Genomic DNA, 25,113 nt, shown 5'->3' with positions numbered 1-25,113 from the left:
TCCCAAGTGGATTAAATACCTTCAAAAGGGTGAGCCAAGTGGAGTACTGTGAAGGCAGGGCAGAGGAAATGCTGCCCTATCAACACAAGATAATTCAACATCCTGATATTAAGTCTGAATGTTTCCAAATGGAGCCCACTCAGAGAATCAATCAACTTGCATTTATTGTGTGCCCATATGCAAAGTCCTAGATGATATAAAATGAAGTCACTTGGTGCACATTTACATTAAAATGAATTCAACTCTACATTTAGACCATGGGTTTGTAGTCTTTTCCCTTTTTGCCAGTCTAGTGAAGTTTTTGGACCCCTATGTATTGTTACTGACATCCATTATTGAAGAAAATGCTAAATATCTGTTAGAGGTTAATGAAAAAAATAATACGATTTTTTTCCCATCCAAGTTCATGGACCCTCTGAAATCTCTTCATGGACTCCAGGGGCCCCAGGTTGGGAACCCTCTCTAAGTAAAGGAGAGAGATAATTAAATAGAGCAGTTGCTCATCCAGTGAGTGAAAAATAGGAAAAGAGAATCTGCTGAAGAGATAAGACATATATACAAAGGGGAGATAAGACATACACAAAGTGTATACAAAGCAAAGAAGAAAGACATAAGAGAATTTACATATGCAATTAAATACTTCCCCTTTGTATCCATCATTTTGGAAAGCTGGACATTTATTCTAAATGGTTCTGGCATTGCTAGAAACATGTTTGGGTTGCCTGTGTTGGAAATATCTTCAAGATCAATTTTAATAAGCCATTAAAAAACCCTATTATTTTGTAATCACACATCTTCCTCTTCCTTCCTTTTTTATGACTGAAAACAAGATTTATCAAGCTACCTTGTTTACAAAACTTGACTCCTAATGACTTTTTTTAGGTTACAAAAATTAAATCTGTCCTCTGGGGGCGAACTCTCTGAAGGCAATTTGGAAAGGAGTGCACCAAATGCAATAGCAACAGTAGAGTGCCAAAGTATACAGTCTTCCAAGGCAACTCTAGGCAATAATTCACATAAAGTTGCCCTTACCAACCTGAGTTCAGAATAATATATTGGCACATTGTAACTACACTCATTGTAAAGTTATAAAAAGCCAATCCCCACTGTAAAAATCGCAAAAGACTGCTGTAGTATCATTTGATATTAAAAATTAACATTCCTAAAATACAGGTCTTCCTATGTCACTTCCCTGCTCAAAAACCATCAATGGCTCACAGCTGCCTAGCATAAAATACAATCTTCTCAGCAAGGCACTGAAAGCCCTGCACTGAGGTTCCCACCTACCTTTCCATATATTTCGTATCACTCCCCTTCACACATTTAATGCTTCAGCCAGGATTGCCTACTCACCATTCCCTGACTTGATATACTTTCATCTGCCTTGTCTGTGTTTTTGCATATGGACATGCACCATCCTCACAGCTCCTTCTCAGAATCCCTTGCTTCCTTAAGACGCAGTTCAAATGCCATGTCCTCCATGAAGCTTTCCTGGGCCCCTTCCTATGTTCAGTTGTTAATGCCCTTGTGTGTATGTGTGAGCATGTGTGTATACACATATGTATATGTCATTTAGTTGATCAGTCATATCTGACTCCCATTTTCTTAGGAAAGATACTTGAGTAGTTTGCCATTTTCTCCTCCAGATCATTTTACAGATGAGGAAACTGAGGCAAACAGGATTAAGTCAATTGCCCAGGATCACACAGCTAGTACCTTGAGATTGGATTTGAACTCAGGTTCTCCTGACTCCAGAGCCAGCACTCTATCTACTGCACCACCTAGCTGAGAGTGAGAGAGAGAGAGTTAGAGAGTGAATCAGAGCGAAAGAGAGATCTCACAGATAATTTAAGAATATATGCATGCCTGTATGTGTATGTATGTATGTGTATGTATATATGTATAGAATCCACCTGCACTCCAACAGGCTGTAAGATCCATGAAGGCAGGGACTGCCTTATTTTATTTGGGGGGGGGGGGTTGTATTGTCAGTGCACAGTACAGTAGCTTATATCTAATTAATACTTAAATATTTGTTTAATTTAATTTGTCCAATCATCCATTTATAATATTGTTCATGTAGAACTGTTTCCCAATAATAATGCTTCATCTAACTTCATATCTTCCTGGAATTGTGGGATGAGGCTATTGCCTGTACTTTGAAGATAATTAAGTCATTTGAATGTATAAGTTCTGCTGCTTTGTTTAAAAAAAATAATCACATTTCTGTGTAGTTACAGCTTTATACACAGGAAAAGAGATCTAACAATCCAAGGCTGTAACAAATGAGTCCTAGAAACAAGGAAGCACTATAGGAATACAGAAAAACAAGGGAATGTTACTAACATTTAGAGCAAAGGAACTTAATTTTTAATCTGGTATCCTTGAACTTGTCTTTTTATTTTAAAATAGTTTGATAAATGTATCTCAATATAATTGGTTTCCTTTACAATAATATTTTATTTTATGCATTTAAAAACATGACTCTGAAAAGGGGGCCACAAGCTGTCTAAGGGGATCATGACACAAAAAAGGTCCAGAAGCCCTGATTTAGAGAATATAATTACAAGATGAGAATGACTGAACCTCAGAATCTCAGTTCTAGTAGGCACCTGGGCATGCATCTGGTCTTATGCATACTTCAATAGAAATCTCCTTCCAGTCAATACAAGTAGTTATGAAGACTCCACCTGACAACCTTCAGTGACTGGGAAGCATTTACCTTCTCCAAAGGGCCCACTCCATATTAGGATAGCTCTCATAGTTGGAAAGTTTTTCTTTCCATAGAGTTTGAATCGATATCCCTGTGCCCTACCCAAATTCTCCTGGCTCTACCACTTGAGACCACTAAGGTTGATTGGTACAAGGACCAAATGGAAGAATGACTTCCTATGGATGGTAAGCTGTTCCAGATGTTCACGTTTGTAAAATCATGTGTTGATTACATCAAGCCTTGGAACACTGCAGAGCCTCTCAAGTGAGATCCCTAAGAACTCAACAGTTCAGCCTACCTATCTATACACACAGAAAATCCAAGTGAATAAAGAATGCTTAGATGGACAACCCGGTTGGTTGGCTAGTAGATTTCTCATGAACAGACACTACAGATGGACATTACATCCAGAACTGAACAGGAGACAAAACTATCTAGCCCTTTATTAACCGCAGGCTACTCCTTGAAATTAAAGTCCATCTATTTATTTAGCAAGGTACTACATCGGGAAAGGGAGCTTCCTCACCCAGGAGTTCTCTATGCCAGTGAGATCACTGGTCTAGTCTCTATCTCCTTCCTTTTTAACATCAGCATGGCTACCACCAGTGGTGCTATATGGCATGGCTTCAAGTCAAAGTCCTGCATCTTCAAAGAAGTAAAGGAGCAAGTCAACCAACCAAAGGGCAATGGTGAGGAAAATGGTAGGCATGACTAATCTGCAACACATCAGCAATGATGGAAAAGTAGTTGGAGAATATCCTCAGAGATGAATGCTAAAAAAAAGATGGCGGGCAAGTGATGTAGCAAGAGTGAAGGACATTCAATGAGCGTCCCACAGGACTCACTGCTAGCCATGTGACTTCAAGAGATGGAGAGGAGGGTGCCCAGAATTTGGGGTAGATGCCTTGTAGAAAATTCATGAAAGAACACAGGCAAATTGATAAAACAAGGAGACATAAGTGGGTTAAAATCTAGACCACTGGAAATCCTTCTCTCCAGCAGCATGGTGGTACAGTGGTACACTGGCTCTGAAATCTGTCAAATCCCACATCTGATGCTTACTATCTGTGTAACCTTGAGCAAATCACTCAGGCCTTCTAGGCATACAATTTGTAATCTATCAAATGGACAGTCTGGACTTGACAGTTTCTGAGACCCCCTCTCGCTCTAGGTCTATGGTCTTGTGACCAACATGGAGGGGTCCACTGTAATATTGAAGGGGTCTGCCAGCTTTTCACTACTTTCCATGCCTGGGAACTGATCTGTTTAGAAAATCATAACTTTTTACTCAATTAAATTCAACAAACTTTTATTAAATGAAGGCACCTGGGACACACACACAAGCATATGTGTGTACACTTAAACATGTGCACGATAGCCCCTGACCCCAAGGAACCTCAAGGAATTCTGCCAGGCTAGGGAACTTGAGCAGAGAACACTAACGGTTGGGAGGTGGGGTAGCAAAGTCAGGAGGAGCTGAGAAACCAAGAGCACCTGCTAAGTCTTCAAAGAAGGTAAGGATTCTCTGGAGATGAGTGGACATAAAATGAGGCTATTTCAGGCCTAAAGGTAATAACCTGCTGAAGGCACAGAGATGAAAGATGGGATATGGAATGTGGAAGCCGCTAGGAGTCTGGTTTTGCTGGAATATAAAATATGGAAAGAATGTGTGTAATACATATGGAAAACTTGGTGGGAACCAGATTGAGCAGGGTCTTACATGCCCGGGTCAGAGTATCATCTTAGGCAATAAACAAGAGTAATCCAATAAAGGATTTTGAGCAGGGGAATGACAATCACACCTATGATTCAGGAAGATTATTTTGGAAAATTAAAGAGAATCCTGCATAACAATAATGAACCAAGCTTGGCCCCAGAGATGAGCTGAGAAAAATGAACTTCCCTCATTTCATCAGAAAGGTGAGACAGGGGGAAGGAAGGGAATGTGGGTGTGAATTGGTATATATACTATCACATACAGGGGATTTGTTGGTTATGTTTGGCTTAACTGCCTTTCTGTCTCCTCTTTTGAAATGTTTGGATTTTTTGAAACGTTTTCAAAAGTTGGATGTGGAGTCCAGAAGACCTGAATTCAATTCTCACCTCAGACACTTACTGGTTGTGTGACCCTGGCCAAGGCACTTAAATCTCATTGCCTCAGTTTCCTGATCTCTAAAAGAGGGATAATAGCACCTACACCACAGGTTTGCTGTGAGCATCAAATGAGATAATATATATATAGGGCTTTAGAAACCATAAAAGTGCTCGAGCAATGATTATCCGGGAGACCCAAGAACAAAAGGCATCAATGCAAATAAGATGATTTTAAAAGAGAAGGTGATTTTGGCATATTAGTAAGGACAAATAGGCAGAAAGAAAGCTTGTTCCCTATTTGTTTCATTTACATACATTTAGCCTCCCCAGGAGCCAAGGCCACAGCCTAAGCCTGGGTACATGGCTATTAACGTAACTGATGTAAAATTATGATTGGGCGTATCTTCACATACAAAGCAGCAGCCAGGTAAATGAAAAGGGTTTACCTAAAAGATGACTGTCCACCACTGACCTTGACTAAGAAGAGTTAAGGCTGAGTGGTTCAGGCCTCCCCAGTTCTTACCAAAGATCAGAAGATTTAAAGTTGAAAGGAACTAAATTAAGATAACAATTATGTGTCCAGGAGTATGTCAGCTACCTGAATATGATATAAAATAGGTGTGGTCTTTGCTACTGAGATCATCTGGTCCAGAGGTGTTAAACACAGCCAGCAACACTCCTGGATGTGCTCAAGACAGTAACTGGGAAATATTTAACAAAGTAAATAAAAATATGATAAAATAGATAATGTTAATATGTGGTTTTCTAAGCTAATATGAGGCCTGCAGGTATGCTTACCTACAATGTTATGGACTCTATTTCTATTTGAGTTTGATACCAATGCTTTAGTTCAAATCCCTCACTTTAAAGATGAAGAGAAGGGAAGAGACCTGGCCAAGGTCACACAGGTAAGATGTACAACAGAGGCAGAGTTTAAGCCTAGGTCCTCCAATGAGATATCCAGAGCTCTTTCCCTTCCACTAATTTTGAAAGCCCTGATGGAGCAAGGTGGGCCATCTGAATCTAGCAAATTATCCCAGTAATGACTCATTATTTCACTCGTCTTCACCTATTTGGATCCTTATACTAATTAAATGTCTCAAGCATCATCTAAATGCTCCAAATGAACCAAAGAGCTTTCCTGGCAAAATAGAGAGTGAGCTGCATCCAAAGACAGGGTACTCAAGGTTCAAACCCCAGCTCTGCCTCTGGGTTCCTGGGTGATTCAAACACCAGCCTAAGTTCTTCTCAGGCCTCAATTTCTTCACTATAAAAGGAGGGGGGGGAGGGTTAAAGAAAACTGGGACCACATTAATCAAGCACTGGGGACCACAGTAGCTGCTGGACCATCCTTTTCTTTCTATGTGAAACAGAAAATTACAGGGGACTTTAGGTTCATATGCATCACACAGTGACAGATGTGCTGACTTTTATCATTTTACTTGTGATTGGGACAGCTTAAATAAATAATTCTTACCCTAATAAAAAAAAAAAAAGGAACAGGGTTGACCAAACTCATCCCTAAGGTGCCATCCAGTTTTAAAATCTCTGACCCTATGACCTTGGTTTACTTTCCATCATTCAATAAATACTTATAAAACATCAACTATGTTCAAGGCACTGTGCTTGTTTCCACTAACACCCTACTGCAGATAAATGACAACCAAAATAATTCATAACAGTAAACTACTATTTGATGGAAATTATACTTTAGGGAGAAGCACCCATATGCTGGCTTTTCCCTTAAACTTCTAGGAATCAGAGTGGCTAGGTGGCTCAGTGAATAGAGCACTGGCCCTGGAGTCAGGAGGACCTGAGTTCAAATCCAGCCTCAGACACTTAACACACTTACTAGCCATGTGACTTTGGGCAAGTCACTTAACCCCAATTGCTCTCCAAAAAGCAAAAAACAAACAAAAAAAACCTTCTAGGAATCTATGTCTTTACATTTTAGAAGGAGTCATGTCTTCTCTACATTTCATAAACAAAACCAATGCCTAATCAATAACAAGTACTCAAAAAAAAAAAAACCAACGAAGACACACAAGAACCCTCTTAACCATTTTCCCTGAAACACAAGAATGAGGTGATAAACTCTGGCTATTAGGCTTAAAATCATGTCACCTTCAGCAGATTTCATATTCAGTCTAATAGTATTCAGACTACAAATCACCAGCCAGGGAATCATGGAACCCAGAAATGCAGAGGGAGAAGGGACCACTAAGCCCATCTAGTCCAACTTCCAAATTTTACAAAGGAAAAAAAAACACCAGAATTCCAGAAAGGTCTGGTTATGTGCCCAAAGGCAAACAGCTAATAATCATCTGAGTTAGGAAATAAGCCCAAGTCCTCTGCACCCTCCCAATGCCTGGAGCTAGGGCATTCAGAGCCAGACCTCTGCAGGCATGTCAAGGGCAGCAGTCCATTGCCCCATTTATTCCTGAAGAAGTCTTCCCACTATCCTTTGCTTACTACATGCTATTCCTTTTGTGTGAGATCCTCGGAGGTGACCACCAAGTTGCAGATCTGTATCTGTAAAGGAAAATGACACACAAGGAGACCTACACAGTTGAAATCACGATTCCAGACCAAAACAACACAACCATATATTTACATCTAATGGCATCAGAGTGGTACAGACTGAGAGCTCACTTTACAGATGAAAAAACCAAAACCTACAGACCAGAAGAACTACCTACAATTTTTTAAAAAAAGATTTAAAACAATGCAATAAAATGCTTGCTCCCAATGAAGCCCTCAGATGTTGTTCCAGGAATCTGGAAATTAAAAAAAAATAAGGCAATCAAAAGGGCTTTTTAATATCAAAATACTAATAAAATGACTGACCCCTCTAAAGTTTCAAAGGAAAATTTCTAAAAATTAACAAGTTGTTAAAAAAAAAAGCATGGGAAACCTTCACAAATCTATGAGATTTACTTTAAGACAAAAAAAATTAAAGCTTGAAAATTAAACCAGAGCAGCTTCTTCCTGGTGCAGAAAGGATTGCCTTAAACTTCTCCAGGGAACAAATGATACTTTCAACAGTTAGGAATGACGACTGACACCTCACTCTATTGCCCATGGTTCAAGGGCCAGTCATAACAGAACAAAATTAGTTTCCCACTAACACTGAACCTAGACTCTACTTTCCCTTAATTCCCTGCCTCAGTTCTTCCTTTCCTTTCTCCTCGATAGTGCCTTTCTTTTCCTCTCTTCACAGGCTCCTCCTAACTTTTTCTTTTCTTCTCTATGGTTCCCCACATCAGCCTGTCTTTCTTAACTAGTTATAATAGGGTCAGAGAACTTTTGCTCTAAAGCTAGATTCAGCCCTAAATGAGCCATCTTTAATACTTGCTCTAGATCAAGGATTGATCCTGTACTATTTGTTTAATCTTTCTACTCTCTACTAAGTTCTTCCCCAGAACCCGGAACCTTTTAAAGCTGTCCAGAACACTCTAAGGAAACATTTTTATAGTGAGGGTTCTCCTGGCCAGTTACTTCAAGCACTGCCAAACAGAGCAAAGATTTCCAGCAGAAAAAGAAAATAATAATTCTCTGTAGGGTCAAGCAATACTTTGTCAGTTGCCCATCTGAAAAACACATGTAAGACAAGTATTCTCAACACAGAAGAGGGGAGAGACCAAAAAAAGGTACCTGATTTTAAAATAAAAATTAAATGTATGTCTCTTTAACAGTGTTACCTTATGATTAGAATTTTGTTTATTTTAAAAGGTAAAAAAAAAAAACCTCCAGAGATTTGCACTCATCACTCCCTCTACTATTATCAGTCAAGAATTATAGGATCTGTCCTGCTGGCTTATGGGTAGTGTAAACAACTTTGCTAAATTGCTTGGCAGAACGCATATGCAACAAGCATATTAAAATTTGGAACTGACTCTGCCAGAATCAAATCCTAGGGCTCCATCTGCATTAGTGTCTAGAAAGAATTAAGAGGGAACTATTTTCATGCAAAACAGATACAAAATAAAAATCAAAACCAATACATATGGATGATTCTTTTTCATTCATAATTTTAGAGTGTACACAATCAGCTCTGTGGTTGGAGGTCTTTGTTGCTTTTGAACAGTTCTCTATACAATGTAGCGTATTGTTTAAACACTGGAGCAATTTAAGCTTTTTCTATGTATCCAGAAAGTCCCTGGTTTTAAATCCAAAGAAACCTGGCACAGCCACAAAGTTGACTTGTTAGTAACAGTTGCTGCCTTTAAGCAAATTGCTTATTAACGCAGAACTAAACTTGCTGCTTGCAGACACTAATTAAGTGACGAATCTCCAAAACGATTCTCTACTTTGTCCTTTCCAAAACTATGCTTTTATTTATGCAATATATTTTCTTCCCACTAAATGGGAGGGTGGGGGGAGAGAAAGGTAGATGCGCGTGTCAGAGCACCATTATTGGCTCCTATGGACTAAGTTATGGAAATGCTGGTAAAGGAAGAAGGGAGAAGAATTTCCAAGAGACATGGTGGGATCCCAGTGACTTTACTGGCTTTGTACTGAGTAAAGCCATTCTCTTGGTAGTCCCTGGCCCTCGTTCTTCCTGAAAAGTCCTGGGAATTGAATGTGGAAGGACATTATGGAGTTTCCTCTAATCATTTACTAAAACTATTTCAGTGAGCTGTGTTTACTTAACTTCTTTGCAAACAACAGAGTGAAATGTAAGCCTACTGAAAGATCGTATAAATAGCAGCAAACTAGAGAGGACCTTAAGAAGATAAGTTATATTTTATTTGAGTAAATAAACACTCTTTCAACTACCAGAAATTGGCTCGTTGTTCGGGGTAAAATATAATGTAGACAAAATGCACTAAAATTAAAACAGCCTACCGAGCTGAGTAGAAACTGATGTTGCAATGCAGGACGGAGGAGGCCAACTGATGGAAATCGTTCTTCAGAACTCAACCCAACACATGATTTTTAGGAGGGAAAGAAATGAGCAAACGGAGTTGGTAAAATTACTTTCAGGCTCTGCATTTAATATTAAGCTTCCACTGACTTTTTTTGGAATGGATACATGATCTCTCTTAAAAAAAAATGGTCCTAAAGCCTCCAATGTCAGGCAAGGCTGATACTGTAGGTTAAATAATAAAGTTGTGAAGTACTAAATGTGTAATAGACAATTCCAAGTAAATCACATCAACAGTGCCCTGCTCTACTTCTGTGTGTCTCTATCTATATACAATATTACACATTCTCCTTCAGAGGAACTGTTTACACACACACACACACACACACACGCACACACACACGATAAATCTGTATCTAATTTTCATCACAACAAAACCCAGTTTTCTCCAACAGCCACATGATGAAGTTTCAGGAACCTCCTCACAGGCTGGTGGGGATTTCTTTGTATCTTTCCACATTTTTTTTTTCTATCTCTCACTGCTATAAATCCAAAGGCCCAGGAACACAGCAACAGCACACATCTAAACAATAGCGAGGGGGGGGGGGGGGGGGGGGTGGGATGAGGGACAGAGGGAGGAAGGAAGACAAATCTGCCTTCCCAAACAGAGCCATCTGTACACTCCAAGAGATAAACAGCCAAGGAAAATTATCTGGGGACACAGGGTGGGGAGGAGAGGAGAGGGTGTAAATTAGGGGGGGGGGAGATGAAGGCCAGTATAAGGATAACCTAAACTTTAGTTTTCCCACACTATAAAGAGTAGAAACCCCAACTGGCTGGTCTTCCTGATGGAGGTATCAGCACTCCTGGCTCACCTGGGCATGTTCTGGAAACCCAAACCCCTCCCAGTGACCTCATTCACATGTACTCACCCTCCCAGGGAACAACTATGTGAAGTTCAAGTAAAATTAGTTTCCTCGGTAAAATAGTTACAGATGTTCTACCTCAGAAGACACCCCCCCATCGCCGCTCCACTCCCCCCAAATAAAGCTCTTGTCATTTGATCTGTAGCACTGGGGGGACCTGGGTCCAACCTAGTTCTGCTCCATGGCCTTTTCACCACCAATGGGCCCAAAGCTCCCCTCGGCTTCCTGAATGCTGAGCTAATTAGAGAAAGAACAATGAAAAGGACTCCATTACACAGGGAGCTGTTCAAAACTTCCCCCACCCCCAAATCCATTCACTGAAATTCATGTAAACCCCAGTATGGAGATCTCAGGTCAGCAACTCCCAATCTAGACAGTGAGGAAACCCTTGATTATTAATTCTCTTCTATTCTCAAACAATGAGTAGTTCCAGAACCTAACATGCTTTTCCGTATTTAAGAATACTATAAAATGTGGCATATTTCTGTAGTATAAATTATTAAATAAGAGAGAAATTTTCCACCAAGCAACACACAAGTGGACCCCAAGTACACAATGAAGGCAGCCTTAAGAGCAGCTTAAAGCACCATCCAAATATCAGTGCATTTAAAAGGCTCTCGATTCAGAGTTAGAGCTGAGAGGGGCGGTTCCCTTAGAGGGGAGCTCATTGACTGACCTCTCTACAGCTGAAAGGGACCTCCAAGCTCACCTAGTGCCCAGGGTTTGAAAGAGACAGAGACAAAAACAGAGAAAAGATAGAGGAGAGAGGAAGGGAGGGAGGGAGAGAGGGAAGGAAGTAAGGAGAGACAAACAGACAGATGGAGAGAGAGATAGAGACAGAGGGAGATAGAAACAGAGGGAGAGAGAGACAGAGACAGAGAGACAGAGAAGAGAGATGGACCCTTTTGGCAATCTGGAGAAACCTTGGACCCTCTTCTCAGAATATTGCTTTTAAATGCATAAAATAAAACACACAGGATTATAGAAGTAACCAGTTATACCAAAATGCAGTTGGAAAAATATTTTTAAAATGAAATTCATAGACCCCAGGTTAAGAACCCCTCATCCAGACTAACCCCCTCACTTTACAGATGAGGAAACTGAAACCCAGAGAAGCTATGTATGTGACTCACTCAGAATCACACAGGTAGTATCTGAGGAGAGATCTGAAAACAGGTCCCTCTGATTCCAGAACCAATGTTTCTTCCACTATATAATTAATGCCTGTAGTCCCAATCCCTCAATTGTATAGAGAAGACTGTGACCACAAATGACTTGCCCAAGGTCACACAGTAAGAGGTAAGAGTAGCAAGGAAAGCATCCTTCTCTGGTCAGCAACTTCTCTGCTGCCCAGACTTAGAGAGCAGAGGTGTCACAAGGTAAGAGTAGCAGGGAAAGCATCTGAACCCAGGTCCTCGGTCTCCAGATCTTTCCCTTGTATCATGTTGCCAATCTGTTAGCACCAAGAACTTATGCAAACAGAAGTGGCAGCCATCTTGGAGTAAGTAGATGGATTCATAACCTTTACCGGGGGACTTTCAACCATTCATTTGCAGTTATCCTACCTGGCGTGAGAAATAACAGGAATTAGAGATACCTCCATTAATGATGATGATGATGATGATGATGATGATGACAGCAACATTTACATAGCACTTTAAGGTCTGCAAAGTCACTTACAAATATCATCTGTCATCATCTTATTATTCCTTCATTTCCCAATTATGGAAGCAGAAATCAACCCCACTGGCTAAAGCAGGTAGAAAAGTTTATTCTGATGAGGACAAGCTAAGGAATCAACCTCTGACTGGTTTTGTTCAATGTCTAATGAAAACCAACAATATCCAAGGCTCTGAGAATGTAAAATTCCTTTATTTTAGAAATCAATAATTAAGGGGGGGGGGGAGTTGACACAACAGACTTGATCTAGTCTGACTAGATCCAGAAAGGACACACAAGTATTTTCAGCCTCTTCTTTCAAGGAACTTCTCATCTAAGAGATGAGATATAGGAAATGTGAAAAGCGAGAGACCAGAGCACAGCCCTACATGAGCAAGTGCCCAGATGTGTGCCATGGCCAGGCTATGTGGGCACGGCAGGCCAGATCTTTGCCACTCCATCCTCATTCAGGGATCAGATTAGGCACCCATCCCCACACACACATGAACCCTTCCCAAGCTGTCAGTGCTGCCTTGCTTCCTGTGGTATATCCTCCTCCATGCACACAGAAGTGTGTAATCTCCATGAGGACAGGGAATATGGTTTTGGTCTTAGGACCCCCAGCACCTAGCTCTGTGCCTTGTACATATGTGACAAATACTTAATAAATGCTTATTAATTTGTTGTGAGTGAAGAGTGACAAAATACCTAAGGATTCCTGGAGGTAAGACTTGATCTTAGCTTTAAAGGACAAAGGGAGGGATAAGGATAAGGCCCACAGGGAACTCCCAGAGGAGGAAACTCACTCTACTAGGGCCAGTCAGCACCTTCTCTGCTGCCCAGACTTAGAGAGCAGAGGTGTCAGACACTGGCTGCATGCACTCCAGAGTGCCAAAGAACCAGATTCAAACACAGTCAGAAAATATTTAACAAAATAAATAAAAACACAATAAAACACGGATAACATTAACATGTGGCTTTCTAAGTCAATACCCAGTCAGCCAGGGTCCTCATAGATGGTTTAGTAGCCCTCATTTCTATGAGTATGATACCCTGCCTACAGCCCTGAGAGATTCAGTGACTTTCCCAGATTCATACAACCAATATACATTAGAGGCAGGACTTGAACCCAGATCTCTCTCTCTGATCACTCTACTATGCAGGCTCTATAGAACCCAGCTCTCGCTGTTGTTGTAAGAATAAAATGAGATGTTTGTAAAGCATTGTGCAAACCTTAAGGAACTCTGTAAATGCTAGTTATTATTATTGTTGGTATTATTATTATTATTGAAGGAAGGTAATAATAATAAGAATGAAAAGTAGGATGGGATAGTGGATAGAGATAACCTGGGTTCAAAGTCCACCTTGGGCATCTAGAGACTGCTGGATTGAGTGAGGCAGGTCACTGAATCTCTCAGCGCCCTCAGGAAACTTTAGAACCTAGAATGCCATGGAGAAGGTTCCCAACTGCATCAGAACTTACTTCCCTGGAGCCACCTGCCCAGATAAACTCACCAAGACCATCAAAAATTAAAAAGAAATAAGTGGCTTCCATGTTTTCACAATGACCCTGCGACATGTAATTATAGTATAAGCACTGGTATTCCTTTTTTACCGGTTTAGAAACTGAGGCACAGAGAAGTTCAATGTGGAATAGCAGGCAAGAAGATCAGGACCAAAACTGTGTTCTTCTGAGGCCATTTCTCTTCCTACTATACAACACTGCTTTCCTAATAACCACTATATGGAAAGGCATATAGTTGATAAATTATGTTTCTGTTTATCCTTTCAGTCCACGATTAACTGCTGAATTTTGGGGGGGATTTTTTTATTAAAAAAAAAAACTCCTTAGCTAAGGTTTAAAATAAATGTACTGGTTTAATTAATTATTCTGCTAATGAGAAAGTTCAGTTGCCAGACATTACTATGGACAGATCTCCCTGCCCTCTGAGCCCTTCCCCCAGCTGCCTCTTCTCTTCCACCTAATCTTCTCCCCTTCCAAAAAAAAAATCACACCCTCTGGTTAGTTTTCTCTTTTTTTTCTTTCTTTCTTCCTTTTTTTTTTTCAGTTTTTCTGACTCGGTCAACTAGAATCAGACACTGAGGAAGGCAAGGTCTAGGTAACATTTAGAGAGGAGTGATATTCTTCACCCAAGTCAAAGAAAACTTTCTTCAGGACTGAATTTCAGAAAGATTTTGACTAAGAAAAGAACAAAGAACTGGCTAAGTACATCTCATAGTCCTAGAAGGAATGGAGAAAGTGTGAGGAATGATGAGGGTAGCCATACACCCTCAATTCTCCTGGATAAAGACTGTAGCTCCTTTTCATTAGTGCTCAGAATGAACAGAGTAGCAGAAGATCAGGACCAAAATTAGAAGTCAATGAAAATATTTCTCAAGAAAACCTGAACATTTTAAAATATCCTCTGATTTATACTGTCAAGTGCTACATATTCCTATTTAAGAAGAGGCATGGAAGTGGCCTCCAACAAAAAGTGGGATCAAATAACAACCAACTATAGGAAACAACAGTACTGAAGAGCCAAAGACAGGACCCTCCAGCTACAGGTCACCAGTTACAAAATGACTTCTCTGAACTAGGTGGGCGAGCTCAAGTATCCTCCTCCATGGAACCCCATCACCCAAAGGTCCAAAGGATCTGCTGAACACGTACAACCTGGCAGTGACCCTGGGCGTCTGAGGGAACCTGGAGCTGACCCAGGGTTCTCAAAGGCAATGGAGGCAGAGCCGAAGCTCTGGGCAGGTCCTAACCTAGCAAGAAGGACTTCCCCTGACAGGCCCAGATCAGTCTCCCTAAGTTTGGGGAGGATGATCACCAGAGGGCTTGTCATCAGTTAATTAGGAGTATTCTACAAAGACAATTTACTGAGATGTAGAGGAGTCTTGACCTGCTTCTGTGTGAGGAGTGTCTTCACTGATTAAGCCAGGTACCCTTGAAGAAATCACAAGGTCTGGCAAGGAAGGTCTTCCCCTATCTCCCCAAATCACCCTTTGGGGTTTGCTGCAGCTGTGAGTAGTGTTTATACTGAATAAACCGCCAGGACATAAACAGCTCACTATAAACACCACTCACATTTTGCTTTGCCTTTCTTCATTTCCTGTGTGTTTATTTTGGTGTTAAATAATGTTAACGTTCATAATAAGGAAAATAGTAACAGATGTTTAAACTAAACAGACTATATGGCCTATTATCTCCTGCTTCCCATACATCTATTTTACTTTCAAAATCAGAGTCTCTTATAAGTAACAGAGACCACAGCAAAAAAAAAAAAAAACTATAGCTGGGACTTCTCATTCCTGCACAAACAGTGAACCAACCAAGCTGCCAAGGCCCTCTATCAGCTTAAGCTCCCCACGGCCAGCTGCACACATAAAATATTAATTTGATATCAGCTTTCCTAACAAGGTTTGGACTTGTCTAAAATGTTGACAACTATGTTGTACATTTTTTTTTTAACTTTATTTACTCCTTATCGGAGGATAATCACCCAATGGGGTAGGGAAACCGTGAAACAAAGGTTTGTGCTCACCATCTATTAAAGGAAAAAAAAAGTTTCAAAAACAAACTATAGTGTATTAAGATACCAAGGAAACAAGCTGGATCACTTACTGCTTCCACCATTCTTTAGGTCTGCCCTGTAATCTGAGCGCTTAAAAGGCAAGTTAATACTTTGTGCAGCAGATTCAAAGAAAGCTTTTCACTAAACACTCCAACCTCCAGTAAGTAGGGAAAGAGGGGATTTCTAGCTTCAAAATACCGGATCCCCCCCCACAAGGACAAAGAAAAACAACCAACTAGAGCGAGCATTTTGTGTTTATGTTTTCAAGGGAAGGAGGACAGGTTTGTGATTGGGTTTAGGCAAAGAGCCTTTTCCTTAGGAATATTCCCAGCATGTGATTTGAATTCATCGAATCCTCCAGTGGATTGCAGTCTCCTCCCCATCCCAACCCCCACATCTTTCTTGTCCAAGAGAAATGCTAACTTTAATTTCGAAAAGAACATGGAAAATGCTCTTCTTGAAGCTGCACTATTTGTGTGTGGTTACAACGAAAACACTCGTACTGCCAAGCCAAATTCCCTCAGCGGTGCCTTCCTAGCCACTCCGAGTCAGGCCATTACCCCTTCTTCAAATTGCACGTAGATAATGCCAGTTAAAGAAAGAGAGTTCTCCCTTTTACTACAACCAGAGGCAATTTAAAAAGTGCTAGACACTGAAAAATGACAGCATTAGAATCTAGGTTGAGCTTTTTGTTAGTTTTTTCCCCTCCCTAAAAATCTTTTCAATTTAAAAACTTTTTTTTTTTCTGGGGTGTTGTGTGTAATTATTTCCACAAGAGACCAGAATGTGGGGGAGTGGGGAAGGGAGGAGAAACATCTTTCAATGTCAGAATCCTCTCAGAGCTGTACAGGAAATGAGAAACCAAACAAAGGGCCAGTCTGTACTATCTAACATGGGTGCAGAACCAGTCCTCCAAAATGAATGGCAAAATTCTTTATGGTTTTTGGTCTATCACTCCTTTAAAACAAAAACACACTGTAACTTTTGGTTCTCAAACACAGGCAGATTTCTTTTTAAACAATCCCCCTGTCCTGGAAGGCCTAAAAATACTGTATGCTATACAGAACAAATGCCAGCGCCCTCCCATACCAAGCTATAGAATATATAACCTCCCAGTTGGACTCGTACTTGGATACTAAGAGTTCTTTGTTCACAAGAATAAGTGATAATGACAACAACAACATGGAACGATCTCCCCCACCCCCAGCGCCTCCACCAAATCTCGAGTGTGCGTACATACACACGGATCACTGAATAGCGAAATACACCGATAGGACCACACATCAATCAGAGTCCGCCTGGAGCAGGCACCCACAAAACTCCCAGGGAGTATTTCAATCGAGTCCCCTCTTCAATGATACCTAACACCCAAGGCAACTTTGTTGCCTCAGAAAGAATACAGGGACCCACGCTACCCGGAACCCTTGAAAGCCCAGGGAAGACGGGCCGCTAGCACGACACACAGCCACAACCACCTCCCAGACAATGTTATTAGAGTCCTCATCAGAGGGAGGGGCCTCCCCCGGCAGACACACACTAGGGGCAGGTCAGTTTCTCCGGAGCGGAGCGGGCGGTATCTACCTTCGTAGCACAGAATGCCGATATTGTTGTTCATCTTGTCCAAATACTGGTAATTCAACAGGTCCATCTTCATAAATAGCATTTATTGGGCTTAGCAGAGAAAACCAGCTTGTTTGCTTTTGCCCCGAAACGTTAGAGGATTCAAAAATCAATTATTGCTCGGGAGCGCCTGGCTCTTTTTATGAAGTCCACAAAAAAAAAAAAAAAAAAAAGAGGAAAAAAAAAAAAAAAAGGCGAAAGGCCCAGCCCCAAACAACAAAAAAAAAAAATGAAAAAGTTAAAAAAAAAAAAAAAGCACGCGCACCAAAAAAAAAAAAAAAAACAAACCTCAAAGCGCGCACATACACACACACTAAACGCCTCAAGGGCTTATCCGGAAACGGTACGTGTGGCGTTATCCTTGACTTAGAGCTAAAATGCAGTTTCAGAAGTCTTTACGAATCTTTCTTCAAATTAAAAAAAGCAATAAAAAAGGCCAAAAAACGAGGCACATTTCCTAGGACAAAGACACGCTAGTTTTCCTCACAGCCCCGCTGCAAGTTAACTGCACTGACATGCTGGCTATGCTTGGTATGACTCGTATGTAAACTAGCTTCCTCTTTCGAGCAGGAGGGAAGGACTGAGCATGCTCACTAAATCCCTGGAGCTCTTCAAATGTCAGGGATATTTTCTGCACAAGCTCAGGCTCTAAAAGTATTGAGTGTTTGAAAGAAAGAAAAAGGAGGAGGAGGAGGCAGAAGGAGGGAGGAGGCAGCAGAGGGAGGAGGGAGAAGCAAAATCAGCAGGAGAAGGAAGAGGAGGAGGAGGAAAAGAAGGAGTGCATTTACAGAAGGAGCCATGTCAGAGGCTCTCTTGATAGGACCCAGGCTCTGCCACTGCAAAATTTTGGAAGGGGGAAAAAACCAAAAGGACTTTTTCCCTACCAAGAGCTAAGTAGAAAGTAAAAAAACCTAAATCTGTCATGCAAGTAAAGAGAAGGATTTCACTTTTGGAAAGAGTTTGACTTCAATTCTTCAACTCCAAAAAAAAATTCTAAAAATTCCATTTTCCGGAATTCTAACTTGCTATACTGCTTTCTCAGCTTATATTTTTCATTTGGCACTATAACCTTTCTACAACAAGAACAATTAGGATATCCCAAAAGTCCCAGGATAATTTTTTTGCCTTACATCACTTAAAACTGCACAAGACAAGAGCATTTGTAACAACCTATATCTATAGCTACATAGATATAATTATTATATCTGGTTAGTTGCTTTTCTTTGTCTTTGTCAGGAAGGATCTGGTATTTTGGAGCTAGAAATCCCTTCCTTCCCTAGTAGGAACAGTTGGAGTTTTTCAGTGAAAAGCTTTCTTCGAATCTGCTGCCATTATTGACTTGCTTATTAAGTACTCAGATTATAAGGCAGACTTAAAGAATTGTGTAAGCAGTAAGTGATAGACAGAGACATATACAAACAAACACAGAGACATATTAACTAGCTGGGTCCTAAAAACCACCATATAAGGAAGGCTGAACACCTAGTCAATTTTACAGATAAGGAAATTGACAGAGAGAGGTGGAGTGACTAACTTGTCCAAGAGTACAAGACCAGTTAGTAGAACTAGTAGTGGCACTACTACCACTAGTTACTAGAACCTCTATCTCCTAACTTCTAATCACCTATTCTTTCTGCTACATATCACAGACTATTCCGAAGTTAATTTTTTTAAATCTATGGTATAGTAATGAAAACCCTGTTTTTGAGTCACAGAAAGACCAAAAATTATTTTTCTTCTTCCATCCTTCCATTACTGCGGATGGTGATCTGCCTTCCAACTTTGTGTTCTAAGTTCAGCTCAATTGACTAAAGATAGAACTGAAAGTTACTTATAATGTAACCAAGTTCCTCATCTTATAAATGAGAAAACTCAGGATCAGAGATCAATGACTTGCCCAGAGTCACACAGTCAGTCAAGGTCATGCTGGGACCTGAACCCCACATTCTTAATTAGGAATCCTGCATTTTGTAGCTTGATGAATTAAATTCTAGGCCAGTTGCATTCTATTAGGTTGTCCCTCCCTGAGACAGTTGGGAGCTCAGGCTCTAGTTTCTCTGAATTTTAAGGAGCTATGAACAGTCAAATCCTTACGTTTCGGCCCTGCTTCCCCAAATATTTCGGAGTTGTATTCTCCCCTTACCCATTCTATTCTATGTCATCCTCCCATGCCTGGAATGGATTCTTCCTCACTTTCATCTCTTGTCTGTTACTGTCTTCCAAGGCCACTTGAGGTGCCATCTCTTCTGTGAAGCACTACCCCTCCCCTCCCAAACCCAAACTGCTCTCTCCCCTCAAATTTCTCTTAATACTTGGCTTATGTCTCTGCTTTGCACTTAAATCACTCTCCCTTGTATCAGTCATTCCCCATGAGATTGTAAACAAGTCAAGTCAGACCCGTAATAGATCACTCTTTCTAACGTCGGCACCAGATACAGTGCATTGCACATCCAGGATGCTTCACACATGTCTGTTTAACTGCCGATGCTAAGTCACTCGTTATTTCCACATTATTAATACTGCATGGACGCACAGTAATTTTGGAATACAAGAAGGATCAGCAATTTCATCAGCTTAGGGGATTCCCTCCTCTGAGACTGAGGATGAAGATAAGTCTAAATCTTGGTGCACTGGTTCTAGGGAAATGCCTGAAGCCCAGAGAGGTTAAGAGTCTGGCCCAGGGGTCACCCAGCAAGCAAGCACAACAAATGGGAGTGAAAGCCAGATCTTCCTGATTTCAAGTCAGCATTGCATCCAATACTCTAAGCTACCTCTCTCCTGTATATATTTACAAATAACAGAGAAGCAATATGTTATACATATTTACCAACAATGGATAGCAAGTAATATGCTTATGTAGAAAACATTTTGATAGTTTTAAAATATGGGTAAAGTAATTCAACTTAAGATTCTTCTTGTACATTGAAATACAAGTATCTCAGCACCTGAAAGTCAGAAAGTCCTGGGTTCAATTCCTGCCTCTGATACATACATACATACATACATACATGTGTGAGCCCGGAGAGGTCACTTACCTCTCTGTATTTCAGGTAAATCTCTCTGACTAAACTTCATATGTTTTTCAGAGTACCCAATACCACCCAAACCAAGGATCTACACATCCTCACCCCCTAAAACTCCAGGCTGAATGAAACAGGTGTGTTATTGCCATAATACATCCCTCAAATTTATATGTGATTTTCCTTTTTTGATAGTCTCTTTCGAATAACCAGTAGAAAAAGCATTGGTAGTTACAGAACTAAAACCAGTTAGAGGCAGCTCAATGACACAGTGAGTAGAGCTCTAGGCTTGAAGTCAGGAAGAGCTGAGTTCAAATTCTGTTTCAGACACTCACTAGCTGTGTAAACCCCAGGAAAGACAACTACTCTCATTCTCCATTGCCTCATCTATAAAATGGGACAATAGTAGCAGCTACCTCCCAGGGATGTTGTGAGGATCAAGTGAGATAATATTAGCAAACCCTGAGACATAGTGCTTGGCAAATAGTCAGTGCCATATAAGTACTAGCTAGTAGAATTGGCGGGGAGGAAGAGGGAGGAAGAGGAGGAGAAGGAGAAAGAGAAGGAACTGCAGCAGCAGGACAACAGAAGCAACAGAAATGTAAAATTCTGCACATGGGAATTTAACATAAGATCAAAGACTTCGAGCTCAAAAGGACCCCACACATCACTGAGTTCAATTACCATTTTTCAGATGAGGAATCTGAGGGCCATTGAGACTAAGAGACTTATCTAACACTTTCCCCAGATGGAAGAAAAGCTGGGATTTGAATCTAGGTCTTAGAACACCAAATCCAGGACTCTTTCCACTTTGTTTCCTAGATCATCAATTCCGTAACAGTCAAAAGTCTCTGATTGATCTCATTATGAAAAAGGCTATCTGTAATAAGTTTATTAAATGCAATTTTAAAAAATATCTACTCAAGCTTTTGGAAGGGCTAAAACTTGAGAGCACTTCCAAATTACTAAAATAAACACTTTAATTTCTCTGTGTCAGAAATCTTTATGAACTGCAAACAAATCCCACCCCAGAAACCTCTGAAGCAATTTTTAAGCATTCACCTAGCACGCCTTCTACCATTCATCACCTTCAGTCTTTTGGGTCTTTATCTCTCATTGAGTATCTCCCCCCAAAACCCTCCATTTGGTAGGGTCCCTAGGTGGCCATGTTTTCTTCTCAGTCACACCCCTAGCCAGGTTACCTTTGTGCCCCGCATCGTTTGACGTACTATCTTCCTTTGACATATTGTCTTTCTCCATTAGAGTGTAAACTCCTGGAGGGCAGGAATTACCTTTCTTTTTGCTTGTATTTATATTCCTGGCACTTAGAACAGTGCCTGGAACATATTAAGTTCAGAATAAATACTCTCTTGAGTGACTAATTGACCTTATATGACAGAGAGCAATTGATAGAATAGAAAGTATCACTGCTAACTGAAAGAAGTACCTGGATTCCAGTTTTTATGGAGAGAAAATATAGAACATTGCAAAGGAAGTGGATTTAATAATAATACACTAATAAGAATATGGCTAGACTTTGCTGTGCACTGGAGGAAGGCATGGCCATACTGAAGTACACAGTCACTTTAGTATTGAAAGAGTGGGAAAAAACAACAGGTCTGGATCCAGAGACCTAGCTTTCTAGACCTAATTCACATATTGTGTGACCTTGGGCAAGTAATTTGACCTGGAGCACTGAGTGGTGACTCAGTTTCCTCATTTGTAAAATAAAGGGATTGGACTAGATGATCTCTAAGGTTTCTTCCAGCTCTTAAGACTTACGAACTCTCTAAATTAAAATATTTAAATAAGCAATCTCTTTTATTGGTCACTAATGAAGAGAGGTGAGATATAAGATTACTTCAGTCTCTTTACTAGCTGTGTGACCCTGGGCAAGTCACTTAACCCTGATGGCCTCTCACCACCCCCACCCCCCCAAAAAGATTCCTTTAGGTCCCTAATGACCAATTTTCTCCTTTTAAAGGAATAAACATCAAATCTTTACGCTTTCCACTGCTCCCCAAACTGAGCTTTCATTTCTAGTCAGGGTCCACTGGCCAGGGTCCTCCTTTCCCCAACAAGCTCACTCTCCCCCCACCCCCTGACTTTTGCTCAGCTCTAGAAAGCTTTGTTTTCATTTTCTTCTCTTTATTTATCCAAATTCTGCTCGTTTGTTTTGAAGAACCAGTTGAAGGAGGAAGTATAAAAAGCCCATACCGACTTGTGTGTAGTGCCTATAATCATGGACTTGGGAGTCAGAAAGAGTCGAGTTCAAAACCTGCTTCTGATACTTACCAGCTATATAAGCCAGGGCAAGTCAGTTAACCTTGTGCAGCCTATCCTCATCTGCAAAAGTGGGCTAATAATAGCAGCTATCTCACAGACCTATTTGAAGGCTCAAAATGAGATGATAAAAGTTAAGCCCTTTGTAAACTTGAAAGTACTATTTAAGTGCTATCTGTCATTATTATTAGTACTATTATTCTTCTCACAATTATAATTATTATAAACTACTACAAGGACTAGAATCTAGCATAATTATTTAGCACTTTGATAATCACACAAACTATCCATTGATTGTTTCATACAGTGTCTTCTTCTCTCCTCAGTTAGAACATAAGCTTTTTGAGGGAAAAGACTGTCATACTTTTTTTCTTATGATTGTTAGCACTACACGCATGGAAGCTGCTTAAGATTAATTGCTAGCATTTATATAGCTCTTTAATACATGATCTTATTTGACCTTCACAGCCCAGTGAAATAGATGCTAGCTATTTTTCCCCATTTTACAGATGAGGAAATTGAAACTGAGAGAGGTTAAGGATCATACAGTTAGTAAGCATTTGAAGCGGAATTTGAACTCAGGTCTTCCTGACTCCAAGCCTCAGCACCCTTACTCACTGCCGTCAATAAATAAATACCTGTGGATTATCACTGGTTCTTACCTCACAGAGAAGATGAATCACTAAATAAAAATTTTCTACCTACCAGTTTCTACCTTCCTAAAAGTTAGTATAGCTGTATATTATCAGTCTCTGAAAAATCATTTTTGCATGGAATTTGTTTTTTAAAAATGTAACTTTGGTAAGCTAAAAAAAGTAATGAGACATAGTCACATGCTTCTGGAGAAAGGAGAATTCTGAATATTAAAGGTAATTGCTGCTTCAAAGAACCTGGGAAGGAAACAATACCCTAACAGGCCAGGGGGCTCAGTTTCTCCTTTGATTCAAAAGCTCTCCATCCTCCAGCAAGCTAAGGATCCAGCTTTAGGCATACTAATAAGATTTTTTTTTCTCTTTAACATAAACTTTTGAAAGAATTGTCTCAACATGAATCAAGAACAATACATGAAAACATTTCTCAAAGGGAAAGCTAATATATTTTGCTTTATAAATTTGCTCTATAAATTGACTCATCATTCACTAGGTGGGTACAAATTGGAATTCTAAATGTCATATTTAAGAAGTACCTATAAAATTCTCTCCTTCATATGCATATGTTTACCTATTTCCCAGCAAAGAGATATACATAATCATTCTGTTTACAAAGAGAATATTATCTGCTGCTTGATGGTAGAATAAAAAGAAAGGAGAGATGAGCATCCCATATAAATCTTTCCTTGAAGCATTGATTTAGAATGGATCTAGTATGGGATACTGAATTTTTTCAAAAAAGATCCAAATTTGAGGGATGAAATAAGAGTTTGAAAAATATATTTATTTAATAAGGGAGAAAAAAACTACCCTTTCTATGCAAACAAGTCACTTTTAAAAGACATGGTAAAATTCAAGTATAAAGGTAAGCAATGAATAGTCATCTACTACTACTAGGAATGATCCCCAAAGTCATTTCAGTTGGCTCTTCCACCCATTCATTGCTGGGCCCAGTTCCACTAGCTGTCTACAGTGTCTGCTAAGACATATGCACTAATTGACCAATGATGGGCTGTCCATCCAAGCACAGGAGGTCCCGGTCTGGACGACAGGCATTCTTTCTCTTCTTTGTTTTTTTCTGCATAGATTGTAAAGTCAAAGTTTTTTGAATGGTTTTTAAGTTCTTTTAGGAGGCTCTCTAGTATTCCAGGGCTTGACATCCTGATGTCACTACAATGTTTGACAATAATACAAGTATCTGGGGGACTTTTCTCCATTGCTAGGAAGCTATGTGTTCCAGTGAATGGAGTTATGGACCTAGTGGAGTCAGGGAGACTTTTCCCAATTGGCCTCAGAAATTTACTTGCCATAAAACCCTGGGTAAATCACTGGACCTATTTGCCTCAGTTTCCTCATGTGTAAAATGGAGACAATAATAGGACTTGCCTCTCGGGACCATTCTGAGGAAGGACAATGACATTTGTAACATGCTTTGCAAACCTTAAAAGTTAAATAAATTCTAGTTATTATTATTATCTCTAGGAGAATGTTTGGTAATTGCAAGGATCCCAATCTGTTCCCTGACACAAAAAGTTCATCAATATTCGAACAATAATGTTACAAGGCTGCAGATTATGGAAAACCATAATCTGCATAATCAAAAGGACCAGGACATGGAGTGGGTAAAGCCCAATTAGGGCATGTGATCAACAATGACCTCTGTAAAAGAGCAGCAGAGACGAATTATCTAAGAAACAGAA

At 40.2% G+C, this 25,113-nt stretch overlaps 1 protein-coding gene across 4 annotated transcripts in view; it reads right to left on the bottom strand.

Moving 5' to 3' along the window:
* VGLL4 (vestigial like family member 4) overlaps positions 1-25,113 on the bottom strand; it is a 193,010-nt gene that overhangs the window by 81,675 nt on the left and 86,222 nt on the right. The window contains exon 1 of one of the 4 annotated variants that reach the window (XM_069083925.1): positions 17,422-18,030. The exons of the other annotated variants lie outside the window; for them this stretch is intronic. Within the exon in view, the coding sequence (XP_068940026.1) occupies positions 17,422-17,503 (82 nt within the window). The 5' untranslated portion in view covers positions 17,504-18,030. Of the gene's footprint in view, positions 1-17,421; positions 18,031-25,113 lie in introns of those variants that run through there. 4 annotated transcript variants of the gene reach the window in all.

Source organism: Petaurus breviceps, unplaced genomic scaffold (assembly GCF_028583685.1).
Source record: "Petaurus breviceps papuanus isolate PSGF00001 unplaced genomic scaffold, PetGlider_PUasm1.0 174, whole genome shotgun sequence".
Lineage (NCBI taxonomy): Eukaryota > Metazoa > Chordata > Mammalia > Diprotodontia > Petauridae > Petaurus > Petaurus breviceps.
The sequence above is the reverse complement of the archived record's forward strand: the minus strand, read 5'-3'. Positions and strand labels throughout refer to the sequence as shown.